General features: G+C 33.9%; 1 protein-coding gene across 1 annotated transcript in view; it reads right to left on the bottom strand.

The window, feature by feature from the left end:
• The window catches only part of LOC132201200 (Krueppel-like factor 6), a 100,167-nt gene that overhangs the window by 57,079 nt on the left and 28,434 nt on the right, over nucleotides 1-14,654 (bottom strand). The window contains exon 2 of the mRNA XM_059627180.1: nucleotides 1,808-2,020. Coding sequence (XP_059483163.1) covers nucleotides 1,808-2,020 — 213 coding nt within the window. The remainder of the gene's footprint in view (nucleotides 1-1,807; nucleotides 2,021-14,654) is intronic.

The raw sequence follows: 14,654 nt of genomic DNA, 5'->3' as shown, positions 1-14,654 counted from the left end.
CTACCAATTAGAAAATTGGCAATTTTCATTTCGACAAGCAAGACAATAGGGACGCGGCGCTTATTACAAGCCTATGGGCGTCGTGGGAGGCGAAAAAATCCACACTTGGCCCCTCGCAGCATCATTAGCACTGGACTTGTTATCGCTCTTTCACTCGAGATCGACTCCACCTGGGGCGGTCTCCAATCTGGCGTTACGAAACACTGGTTTAGCATAAGTGGATTAAACTTCAAAGCATTGCTATTTTGAAAAGGAAAAATATGAAATTGTCATCGATTCGTTAAGATTGTTTTTTTTTCATAATGTTTCTCAATAATGTCGTATTTTTATGAAGTTAATTCATGAATGAAAACTGAATTTTAAGTATTTTAAATTGACGATATCTCTTATTGTTAATAGTATTTATAAATAATGATTTTTGGCTCAAATAGCTTCCTATGGACTTGATTGCCAAGCTACTAATTATACTAAATAAATTAGATTACTTACGTATGAAAGTGAAAAATTTATTATTATATAAATTTGTAATAAATTTTTAGTGTCAATTTAGTGCCAAAATATAATATGTAATTTATTATTTATTTTCAATATTTTTAAAGACATAAGCTTTGTTTGTTAAACTTTCAAATTCAATAATTACTGAAAAAATAATTGTTTTAAATACTTTGAATCTTTCCACAAGAATCTTCAGTTTTTTAATTTTTCAATATTCTTAAACCTTTGACGTTTTCTCATAAAAATCTATTATGAAACTTTATAAGTGTTCCTTTCTCAACAAGATTTAGTTTGTGATCTTATCAATTGAACATTGTATTGATTTAAAGAGGGGTGCAACGCGAAAGATACGCAATTGTTTTTGCCGAGCGCCAACGGGCCCCGCGGCGAAATAATAAGCCAACAATAAATAACGCCGTGCGGAAATTCCACAATATAAATTATATTCAAATTACGGCGGCGTGTGGAGGAGAGCAGGTGAAATAAAACTGGTAGTTTGATTCGACATATTAATCATAATAATTCAGATGTCAAACATGTTCCCATTAAGAGATTGTATCTCTCACCATGTAGATGACAAGGTTGGAAATACACGCGTTATTATAACAGCGGCCGATTGCATCACGGCCGGGCATTTATCTCGTATGTCCTTCTTAATCATAACTTTGGGATATGCCTATGCGTGCACGCGAGAGAGTGATTGACTGCATTGTGCGCGAGGAAACACAAGTCGATCGGCACATTTTTCTGCGCGACGCAAAACGGCAACTCATGCATGCATGTGTTGGATAAAAATGTGCGTTAGCTTCAGAAAAGTGGCTTTTATTGATGCTGGAAGAAGGAGGCAGACAACGGCCATGAGAACGGTTCTAAGGGAAATTGTTGTCTTTGGTGACTTTGAATTTTATGTATGTAGATCAAACGCAAAGTCGAGGCGCGCCGCTGGTGGCAAATATGCGAGTTTAACAAAGAGAAAAATAAAAAAGTGAACTTCTATAAAAGAATTAAGGAGATGATCAATGATAAAACTTAAGAGAGAAAATCTTATCTAAAAATGGAAATATCTTCTTTGCACCTTACTTTAATTTTATTTTGATCTTTCAAAAGATTATACTAATATTAACTGGGAATAAAATTACATTGGATTTCATAGTTTTTTTGTTGAACAATTCAATTCAAGAATGAATTATTAAGTTAAACTAGCATTGAATCAACAGATTTAAAAACTTTTCATTTTTAAAATTTTATAATTTTTGAAGAAAAAAAAAATATTTTTAAAAATATTTCTTATAATTATACATATTCTTCTTACCTCCTTTGATGTCATTGTGGGATGCATTAGGTTGTCGAGCAGGCGCCCCACGGAAACGGGCGACGCTGCTATGTTCGCTAAGCGGTCGATTTCGGCAAAAGGCCCCTGCCCAGTGGCTGTTCTCGGCGACCGAGGCCCAGAATAGGGGCCGCGCTGTCCTGCTGCGCGTCTGCGGTGAAGAGGCAGAGGCTCTGATGCGCCACACTGGCCGCCCTGAAACAAATAAAAAAAAAATTATTTTAAAAAGTAATGAAAATTTCATTTAAAAGATATTATTTTGAAACCCCTTGCTGGAGGTTTTGTATGCAACCCGCATGGGAGACGTGTGTTGCGGACTGCCTACCCCCAAATTCACTATCCCATCCCTGCTGGTAACAAAAGAATTTTTCAAACATATCCTGTATTCATGTAAATTCAACCGTGCCAACTTTCTAGCGATCACTTTTCTCAAGGCCGGCTCTTTATCTGAACTAGTTGTTGTGAGCTCTAGGTGTGTTTATGCAAATAAGATGATTTATTATTATAAGGATCAGGAATATTTAAAATCCTGAGCCCAACTTGTTCAGGCGTGGTGCTAGAGGCCCATAATAATTTCCTATTTAGTTGGACATGATTAATAAGGTTATTTATAAACGCAGCGAAAATAATACTAACATCGGTCTCTCAATGGTAATTTGTAACTTTAACATGCAAAAATTATCATAAGAAATTTATCACAGAGTTCTCCGAAAAGATCAAAATGGATATTTTTTATTTTCAAATTTTAATATTTCTTCCATCAACGTCTCATTCACAGGCATGATAAAATTTAGTCAAAGGCCGAATCCCATTCATTCATAAATAAACTAATGCAATTTAGATCTCATTATCTGGCCAGATTAAAGATGAGATAAATTTGGCGAAAGGTTGCACCCAAGGCGGCAAATAAAATTAATCCGCATGGCACAGCTTCTTCCTCTCCGGCTTATCTGATGTGCAGATTTTACAGCCGGGCGAAAGAGAACAAGTCTTTTTCAAGTGTGGGCACCGTACCTGACTTGCCTGGGTATGAAACGCGCAATGCTTTATTGCTTTATGACGTAATATAATATAAATTAAGCTACCGTCCTAGTAGCTAGTTCTTCATAATAATATATGGACCCAGACACCTAAAGCTTTTTGACCGCGAAATAATCCTGGTTTTCGTTTATTTACCGCACCAAGGCCGCTGATTTAGCACCTCGGTTTTGCTTCATTACTCTTCGTCTTAATGAGAGAAATAGTACTTTTTTTACCGCGAATCATCGCATACGCCACTCCTAAAATTTCTTCTTGTTAAAACATTACGATTCACCGCAGGTTTTGCGCAACGTTGGTGGCGCAATTATTAAAGTTAATTTACTTGCATCTTGAGAAATATCCTCGTCTGACAAAAAATTCCACGACATCAAGCCAAATGAGGTGAAAGCAATTGGGCTGAATTTATGTAAAATACACAGATGGACGCAGCTAGGGTGGGCTTGCTTGTTTGCACAAATTTTCGTTTCAACGCCGCCATAAATCCACCGCCCAAAAGTGAAAGAATTTATATTTATTGCCTTACAGAAATGAAAAATTAAACGAAATTGTCAAAAAAAATTGCTCTCGATTTTTACATATTGAAACACGCCCTGGTAATGGCATATCGATCGATTTCCTGAAGGTCTCGCCCCCGGTTTTTTGTACCTAAGGATGTCGGCGGCATTTGATGTAATTGCCGCCGAGCCGAATTTCCAACGGCTTAATTACTAGACGAGGCGGGGTGTGGGGTGGGGTAGGCCCGCGATTCGACCGCGCCCTGACAACCACGCCTGCACTCTTTGGAACACAATTCGCCGGGTGCTTCGTTTCGCCGGCGGCCAGGTCGTCACCTGTTCATTCACACGGGGAAATTCCGGCTGGTCGATTTCTCCGCAATGGGCTTCTTAAAAATGAATAATGTGGGTACTCAAAACTCAAGAGAGGCGAGGAATTTGCACAGCCGTTGGAAAAACATCCGTGGGAAGTGACGGATGAGTGCAATTTTATAGCAAAAAGCATTCAAATAATTTGTTAATGGAGATGGCATGAGAGGCGAGCAAAATAAATTTGTTCAGAGACTTTAATGGTGGATAATTTGGCACAGGGCGTGGTAAATTAATTTAGAATGGCACTCAAATGTGCAAATTTTGGTAATTATTTTTAACATTAATGATAACTTTTTCCAGGATTAGAGATTTTTTGCAAACATTTTCAGATAGAACAGCAAAATTATTGAACGGAAATAAATGTTTAAATGTTTGTGAACAATATCCATCGCCTTTAGCCAAAAAAAAGTTGAAAAGGTAGTTGTTCATTTCTCAAGTTTTCATTTTAACAAATTTATTCAAACCATTCGGGTTTCCTGCAGTAAAGAAATTTACCAGGAAAAATTAACAAAAACATCAATAAAATCGCTATCAAATTAAAGATAACTTTTATTTCATAAAGTGAAATTGAAAAAAAAATAAACACTCACAATCAGTGATTTAAATTTAGTTCTCAACAGGTTTTCAAGATGCATAAATTCAATTATATTGCGAAATCGTTGTCAACATTGTATTTAATTGATTTCTACACGCCACAGGTTCAATAAAAGTTTATCCATTCAATGCCACCTTGCACTTATACCATCGGAGAGTTCACGACTTGTTTACAATGTATTGTGCATAGATTTGAATTTTTCGCCAATATTTTATCCGCTTTAAGGAGAACACCTGTTTTCATTTGAATTGTGAAAGAAATGTATAAGCCAAGCCTTTCTCATTACAATAATAACTCACTTGGAAGAATAAATATAAAAGTAGTGAACAAGGAGAGAGAAATGTGGAAATACAACTTCAAGCTCGGCTAAACAGTGAGAAAAAAGAAACTTTCCTCTCCGTTATCAAAAGACAATAAGGCCGTAATCTAAAAGAAAGGTGATAACAGAGCCAATTTGCGTTAATTTCATAAGCACCGGCGAGATCATTTATCAATGAATGAGCAGTGAAAAATATTTATTATGCAAATAGTACACAACTTTTATATCTGACGCCGCAATCGCTGAGCACGAATGAATATATTTTGAGATAAAGCATGAATGGTTTTTAATTCCGTGCGGTTTAATGTATTTATTAAGAGATTAAAAAGCACCGGGAATTCATATAATTACATCAAGAGCGAGTGTGGGAAAAGAGATATTGTGTTGTGGCTTAAGAGTTCACCGCACTGATTGATTACCTCCTTCTTTTTCACAGCGCCCAGCCTTTGACCTTTTAATGAGGCTCATTTTTATGGCTATTGTGTTCGGTCGCCATTTCTTCTTTTTCGGGACGCACTGACAGCTCGACAATATGATCGCTAAGCGATTATTGATCAGTGTCAATATTGTGTAAACACACCGCATTATTTTCGAAAGCAGGATCTGAAAAAAAATGTGTTGCACGATCGCGGCGGCGGGTCACTACTTTTGAAGAGGGTTCTTTGTCGCAGGTTGAGCCGAGATTAAAAGGTTACATCGGATGAAAAGAAAATTTCACTTTCGGCGACAGATCGCACATTATTCTGCCAGACGCTTCATTAACAGTTAGATGCATTTAAAAGGCTCCATTCTTCTTTGAATAATCAATTTTTGAGATTGGCCATTGATAGCACTATTAAAATGAGGGCAATTGTTAAATACAATAATAAAGCAATCTAAGTTTAATTCTTACATTTCATCATGAAGTACAGATGAAGTATAAATAAAGTATTCTCAAACTTTTATTTAGTAATGTTCTTTTTATTATTTAATATATCACTTTACTATATTAAGATTTAAAATATTTTTATAAATTTTTAAATTTACCGTCTTTTTAAAAATTGTGCATAGAACTAACATGAATTTAAAAGAACTGTAAAAAAGCATTGCTGTTGCATTTAAAAAATTTAATAAATGCTTTAGTAGCGATTTCAATAGAATTTAATTATTAAGAGAGCAAAATTTCAAAATTTGTCACAGAGAAATAGAGTTGAAGCTAAATGTTAAAATTATATAATTGCAATAAAAAAAGCATAATCGTTGAATTATGATGTTAATAATGACTAAAATCAAACAGATCCCAAGCATTATGGTTTGAAGTTTTCAAGTATCTTTCTCATTTTTTCCATCAATAAATGCTCGAATTGTGGATTGATTGCTTTTATTGTATGTTGAGCAGGCTGACCTTTATGCATTATTCCATTGAAAGACAAAGCGGACACCGAGACTTATTACATCAGGGTGACACATACGCTTGGCTGACGCGTGTTTTTGATCAAACTCGCCTTGACATTTGGCTTAAGAAATACCACGACTGGCACTTGTCTTGTTACAAGTTGGGCTGCAAAAGCTCACTGACTGCAAACTGGCAAATAATAAGGAAAAATGACATCACCGAGTATTAGGGATGAGATCACTATGAAAAAATGGTCAGGTGGGTGAGGAGGTATTTACGCAGAATCGACGCCAACACCTTTATCCGCGCGTGTTTTGATTTATCGATAAACAATAGGCGATCAAATTATTTCCCACCTATAGATCTTTCAGAAAAATAAACTGGGTCACTTCAAACACTTGTGTTCGTAATATTTATCATCAGAGAAATTGATTGCTGTCCAAACTGAATAGAAAAACGTAATTTTTAATTAAATAAAATTTAAACTTTCCTCATCTAAAATCACATAAATTAAATGATAAAATTTTACTAAAATCACTAATTATGAGATGAATCACTTCAAAAAAAGTTAAAACAGGCTAAAATTCATAATTTTGGTGTAATAAATTTATTTTTCCCTTTACTTCAAGCAAAAGCTTAGCATAATTTCAATTAACCAAATTACCAGAATAAGCAAAGATTTCACCAAACAACACCTTTTTACCAAGTGTAGTTTTTATTTTTAAAAAACTAGGTCAGTTAAACCTTTACTAATTTTTAAGTTTAATCTTGAAGCTCATACAGATTGCAATAAAAATTGGAGAGTAAATTTAATTTAATATTAATTTTTTGCTCAAATTTGTCAGTCTGATCGGCCGTGGCAACTTTTCATGCAGAATTTAATCGCAACGTGACTTTTCGCACATACACACACCCGTTTCTGCCGGAGACCAGTTAGCGTGTCATTATGCGTGAAAATAAAAAATAAAAAGTCGGCGCGAGCGAAACCGGAGTGTTAACCGGGGAAAACCTTGATTTGAATAATTAGAGGAGGCAATCGACCCCTCCCTGCAGCGACGGACAATATGCTTGGATTTCGGTGACGACGACCGTTTCGAACTTGGAGGCCAGCCGTGGAGTGAAGAAGCGGCTGGGTGTGGTTTTTAGGTGTGGTTAGACCTTTTAAGGACATCCACGCCGACCGACAGAGCCGAGAGACGCGAGAGGAGAAATGTAATTTCGCCTCCGATCATAGATCACCGGCCAGCAAACGGAAAATAAAATTCCCTGAATTATCCGCTGATTAAAATTACAAATTCGGAATGAATAAATTTTTACATTTGAACAACCGGCTCTTTTTTTACGTACAGTGGGAAGGAGGATAGAAATTCAAATTGACACTCGCGGCCCAAGTGGCATATAAATCACTTTCCCACACACGCGCGTGCACACAAAAGTGGCATTATTCATTTCGCTTTATTTACATTCGGATGGAATGAAATTACAATTTCATTTCGGCCCCTATCATTTTTGTAGCTGATCCGTCTCTCGCGCCGCCCAGACCGTTAATCACAAGATTAGGCATGCGATTGTTTCCTGCCAGCACTTAATTCAAGTCATGACTGATTTTCAGCTCGGCGAGGACAAAGGTTATAGAAGAAAAAGGCGGCGCAATCATCCTTCATTACTATGCAATATCCATTCTACCTTCAATCGATCGATCGTCGACTGCAGCGGATAAGAATGAGGACGTAAGAATTTCAGTATTTTCAGCTTTATAAAGTCAAGTTTATAAAGCTAATAGCTAATATTCTGATGCACAACAACTTTTATTTATTCATATTTTTAATTATTATATTTCATTAAAATAATAAGATGGACCACCTACAATGGATATTGATAGCTATAAATAAATAAATTATTAATAATTTTTCCGTCTAATTTAAAGAGGTTTTAATTTTGTACTTTAGCATAACATTTTCATGATTGTAGACGTAAACGTAAACCTTTGAATTTTAGTTGGATATAATTAAATTAAAAACAATTTTATTTGAGTAAATCAAAAACATTTTGACAAATTTTTTTTTAATCGTTCCTAAATTTTTCATTTAAAAAAAAAAAAAAAAAAAAAAAATTCTGGCCAGTAATTTTTTCTAAATTTTACAGATAGTTGTTTACAGAAGAAAAATTTAAATATAGTTGAAATACTTTACAAATTTCTAATATTTCTCATAATAGGCGCAAAATAGATAAATTTTGATTTTTTGGTGAAATGGGTGTTATTAGGTGCTTCCTAAAATTCCTGTTAAATAAAAAAAAATATATATATCTGCACTTAAATTTCCTTTCTTAGGCTATTTTGACGATTCACCAATTCATGCTAAATTATGTTTCATTTTAATTAATTATATTAAAATTGTAAAGTTATATAATTTATTCGTCCTACTGTTTGCTTTTGAAAAGGATGAGCGAGGACAAAATATTATAGAGGCAAAAATAAATATGAGCAAAAGTCGAATTAAAAGCAATCAACTTTTTTTTATTGCTCAACCGAGAGCGCACCAACATTCCGGCATCTCTTTCTCTCTCATCAAGAAATAATTTCCAACACACACTAATTAGCGATACATATATAAGTGTAATTCTGCAAGTACTTACAGTGAAACACAATTTACATTGAATTGCCCCCATAAAGTTGACCGCTTTTTATACAATGTGCTTTCCACATTCATTTTTATATCTAAAATATTTTTTCTCTGACAATCAGTCTTTCGGCGGCCCCATATGGCTTCGGCCGAGGTAATTACCGGTCTGATGCAAATGAGCGGCTGCTTAAATCTTCCACCGTGTATTTGCATAATTGCGAGTTCCGCGATTTATTTCTCGAGAAAATAGCTTTATGTGCTCTTTACAGTCGACAGCCGCTTTTACATAACGTGTCACTAGGTCTCTCGTTTATTTTAAATTTCTTATAGACCAAGAAGAGAAGTGCCTCATTAAAATGAATAGCTTAATCCAAGCATATATTTCTTGTTGCAAATTCCACGAATGTACATATTTTTCCATGTTGCTAGGTGGATTAGATGAAGGAAAAACTATTAAATAGTTTAAAAGTACGTTATTTTAAGTAAAGATAAAACAAATTTTTTATGCTGATATTTGTATGGTTTTTATTGGAATATTGTTTTTTTTCCATTATAATTATTTTAGTGATTAAGATGGAGGGGGGTGCCTAAGAACTATTATTTTTATTCAGGAATAACTTATTTTGTGGTTTGTTTGGTATTGGTTTAATTTAACTAATTAGTGTAATTTATAAGTACAATTAGATAACTAGATAATTATTTTCATCGTAGGAACCGTGAATTTTTAATTAACAAAACTCCAGTAACTAGTCTTGATTTTTTCTGATATAATGCTTTTGAAAAAAATTCAACCTATATAATTATAAGATTCTCATCACCAATCTACATTTCAATGTATTTCATTGATATAGTTAAAAAAATTCTTTTCACTGGAATGAAAAACTGCACATTAGCGCAATATTTCATTCCTGTACTCAGGGACCGACCGCATTATAAATATTATCAAAATTTTAATACCAGCATTGTGTTCTGAAATTTAGTACACTCTCGCATTTTTGTCCCTGCGTGTAAGTACGAATAAATAACGATATATAGTTGGCGAGAGGAATTATGAGCGCGCCACCGTGTACGCAGCTCCAGATATACGAGACATTTTGAAATCTTGCAAAACAATTATTTATCCACCACTTTAAAGGCAGCGCTCTCGTAAATCCGAATGAATAAATCTCGCTGCCGCGGTGTTGAACAATTTGCAATTTGAATTTAGCTCTCTTACATAATTTAACTGGAAGTTAGCATCGCAAATTTGCTCAAGAGTGCTTTATAGCGCGCATCTCTCTCTGCCTCATTATTACGAACAAAACTCACATGCTGCGTGTATAAATAAGTGAACTTGAATTTCATCTCTCGGGTTTCTTGTGCTACTATAAAAGAGATAATATTTTGTTCGTTCCTTTAAATTTATTTAAAGGACTAACATTAAGGACGAATTTTAACATAAATATTGATAAATATCATATTAATTTTAAATCCAAACCTTTGTAAATAATGCCGCATTATTCACGCTCTCTTTAATTTTACAAAATAAAAAGTTAACTATTTTCATGTATACAAATTTAATAATTTTCATCAATTGAATAAATTTTTTTCTGCTTCAGATTTCACGTATATTTCATCAAAAATCTAGCATCTCTGATTTCTAAAATAAAAACTTTTTAAACTTTGTCCTCGTGACCTTTAAGCTCAAGCACCAAACTTTCTTTTTACAACCACTTCTAATTAGCTTTTAAATTTGAATTATCTATTTCCACAAAATAATTTGCATATCATTATAGAGCTGGATGAAAAAGCGCTCTGGCTGATGGAGCACCTGAGTGAAGGTTTCAAAGGAAGCAGGCGCTTTTTTATGTATTCGGCGGCGGCGACATTTGGCGGAGAGAGAAAGAATATATAAGCCCAAGCGCTATTTTTCATTGTCATGCACATAGGGGCCTGGCGCGTGTTGTTTCTCTTTGTGGATTTGCAAATCCGCCCAGGCGGAGCAGCAAAAACAAAACAGCGTCGTAAAAATCAGCGTTTTTTTCTTTACAAAATCCTCTCAGTAGCAAATGACACGCATTCGCACAGCCATCATTCCTCTTTCGGCACAAGTTTCAATTACATTTTCGAACCGCAAAGGTGGAGTCGCGGATCCACTTGAAATCCAACACATTTAAATATTGCGCCACTCTCGAGGGCATAACTCACTTCAAAAAGCAGCGCCGTGGAATTTTAAACGACGCTCAAAAACGCAGCGTTTAATCATACACAAAAGTTTTTATTTTCTTTTCATAAATAATCCCGCACGGAATCTTATTCTTCTTCACTTCATCGTCGTCTTTTTAATTAAAATTGTTCAAAAGTAATTTAATTGGACTGATGCGAGGAATGTCGCAAAGAGGTTTTGAATTTAAATTTTTTTATTTGAAACGACCGATTCTTTTTTCGAGTGATGAGAAATTTCGGTCCTAATTGAAATGGAGGAAGATAATAAAAGTGACGTTTATACAAATGGAGTAGGTCTCTCTTGCGTAATTTATGCACAAGCGGATTTGGCACCGCGGCTTATACATTAAGGGTATTTACTCTGGCGCACGCACGCATATCTATTCGCGGATTATGATCGGCTTTTGAACTCGTTGGACCAGTATTCGAGAATGTATGGCTCGGTGGCAGAGAGAATGAAAGAACCGCTGCTATATGCGCTCTCATTGTTGATTGAGTTGTTCTCCCGGGCAATAAAAGAAAATATGACAGGCGAAAAATTCACTAAGTGGGATTCGAATAACATTTGCAAAAACTTGGGGGAAATTATCAGGTAAAGATATTGTTATCTAACTTTTGAGAGAAAATTTATTTGCGAAAATTTTGATTTGAATCACATTTTTTGCTTAAAATTAATGATGTAACCATTCTTAAATTAATCTGTTTCTGAGAAATATTCATGTGATATATTTTTATTAATTATTCAATTTGTAATTAAAAAGTCTGATCCTGATTAATAAATTCTTAAAGATTAATTTTCATGCTTTTTGCAATAATGGAACACAGATTCAATAATTTAAATATACTACCGCATTCAGTTTTACAGTCTCAAGATTTTTTTCATTTATTAGTTCAATTCTTTAACACAGTAAATTCACAATTTTTGGCGAAAGCGATGCCACAGAGAGATATAATTATTTTTGAATGTTAAAACAGTTGAATTGATGGCGAAGGTTTGTTTGGTTAATCAAAATTAGTGTTTAAACAAATTTTACTAGCGGTACCTTATTTTATACGGAAGAAAGATAACTGTTTCTTTTAAGTAAATTAAATATTTCTTAAAAAAATTAATTAATAACTTAATTAAAAGATTATTTTTTAAATAATATTTAAATACTAGAAATATAATTCTGAATGAAAAATATATTTTACAAAATTATGTATATTACATTTCATTAATAGATAATTTGTAATTCGGTCAATGCCTATTTTGTTATAGACATTATTCTTTCGAAACTGCACCAAGTGGGGACGCTCGTTCCTTAGATCTGGAGCAATAAAAAATGTAAATTGAGCGTCTCTCGCAGGATGAAAACAGCGCACAGCTTTCCTTTGATGAAAAATGCTCGCGCATTCCAATGCGAGGCAGATATATATACATAAATTTTTATTTTAGTCGGCTTGTGTCGCGATCATTTTTCTGCTTCTAAACAGAGCTTGACCAGCGTATAATTTATCTGCAGGGACAACACAGGGGCATTTTTGCAGCTTTCTACTCTTTGTCTCGAATAATCAGCAGAAGGCGTAAGTGAAGTGATTATATGGAATTGCTGCTAATTGATTGAAAAGGCGAGTTTCTTTTCAGAAAATAAGGCGAACACATAGCCCTTGTTAGGAATTATTGTGCCACCGCGATAGCATCGAAAGTTGAGCGAGGCCGTAAATCTTGAGCTTATTTTCGCAATGCACCTGACTGCACCGTAAATACTTTTGTTTTCCATGGAATGAAATTAAACACCGAAACGATTATTTTCCACGACATTTTATACTTTTGTATATTTCAACTAAAAAAAGAGAATGGAAAAAAGTAGCATGAATTTTGGTGGGACATTTCAGTCCAGAAAAATTGCTTTAATCGGAAGAAGATTTTGCTCTGTTTGATGAAGTACGTCAATGGCGGAGCAATAAATTTCCTCTTGATTTATGTGCACGCATTGACGCTGATTTGTTCGGTACACACGCGTGGAGCGACACATGAGGTTAAGCCCATGCATGAGGGAATAATATGTATAAAGAGAGGCGCGGTATTGTAAAAAGAGGTCAGACTCTAAAGCACTCTGATTTTTATCAACTTTGTTTACCTGCACAAATTGACTGTGGCATTGTCGAAGTTGCAGAGAATAATAAAAGCTGAGGAATGTGACTTGAAAAGGGAAAGGAAAAATATAAATTATATTATATTATATTTTAGCTTTCAGTGTTATTAAACCTTGATGGAATTGAAACTCAATGATTATTTGAGATTTTCAGATACATTTAGAGATACATCACACAAATATTAAAAAAATTTAATGAAAAAAAAAATACAAATTTTTTTTCTTAATAAATAATTTTAAGATCAAACAAGACAGACGAAAATTAATTTCTTAAAATGTTTGTTTACAATTAATATTTAAGAGCTAAATTTACAACAGTAAATATAGTTATTTACAAATTCTAAAGTTCTCACAAAATTGGAAATAGAATTGCAAACAATGTATGAATAAATTCTTCAGACAATCCAATTTTTTTTCTACAATTATTATAAAGTTAAAAAAAAATTGATAATTCATTACAATGGTTAATATATCATAAAATATTAAATAATTTCAAATTTTTTTAAATGATATTAGATATTTTAACAACATTATAAAATTTTTAATTGATGGCCAATGATTTAAAAAATTCTTAAAAGTAGAGAGAAATTGTACTCCAAACTTTAATAGGGGCAAAAACCTCAAGTGGAAATTCTCATGAGCGGCTTGATGTCTCTCTTTCTTACGCTAACTCCTGCGCGCAGAGCGAATTTCTCGGTTCATGACATGAATTATGGGAGGGAAATTGCGAGCAACAGGAGACCGAAAAGCAATCGGCGCGCGTATTGTACAATTTCCTGCAGCTGCTCTCGATTTTGTAGTGTAATTTATGGGACGATTCGAAAAGGAACATAAGTGCTGCTGTGAGAAGCATAATATCATTATTATTTTCAATTCCTTGTTCTTTCTTTCTTTCTTTTGTGCAGCGCTGCATTTATTGAGCTAATAAATCAACTCATTACGCTAGATATAAAATTGCTGCTTCCTGGGCGGTAACCTGCCGAAGAATAATTTTTTTATCTCTCACAAGCCATACGTATAGTATATATAAGAGCGGAAAAAATTAATGTATTCAGTCAAGTGGTGGCAGGAAGCACCTGTTGCGTTCGGGGCTCGTCTGCTTAACACCCTGCCCGGTCAGGCAAAACGGATAAGCCAGAGAGTTTTCACACCGAAGAGGTGAATATTTTGCTAATTAATTCTACAACCTAAAAAATTCATATTTGTTATAATCGAGAATTTTTAAAAGAGAAAAATTATAATAATGATACAAAAATTATTCAAAATGGATATTGAAAAAAGCAAAAGGAGGATAACTCAATTTTAGGCTATTATTAATTAAAGTAGAATGCATTAAACTGAACATGCTAAAGCACTGAAAACTTTTTAATAGAATGAACAATAAATACATGTCAGCAATTTTAATATAAGATTTAATTTTTAAACTAATTATATATTTTGTATTCACTACTTCCAGAATTTTTCACTCAATTTTACAACTCTGCTTTTGATTTCTTTTTATTATTTATTTAAGTACTGTGATTATTCCTCAAGTGGTACTATTTGACTTTCCAATTAACCCAGATACGAAAAATCTGCAATTGAAAAGAGTAAAAAGCCAGAAACGAGAGCATATTTTTTCATTATTTAATTTCAGACGTCAGTTGAGAAATAAAATAAGCAAACACGG

This window comes from Neocloeon triangulifer, unplaced genomic scaffold (assembly GCF_031216515.1).
Source record: "Neocloeon triangulifer isolate White Clay Creek 2 clone unplaced genomic scaffold, ASM3121651v1 ptg000014l, whole genome shotgun sequence".
NCBI classification, from domain to species: Eukaryota; Metazoa; Arthropoda; class Insecta; order Ephemeroptera; family Baetidae; genus Neocloeon; species Neocloeon triangulifer.
The sequence above is the reverse complement of the archived record's forward strand: the minus strand, read 5'-3'. Positions and strand labels throughout refer to the sequence as shown.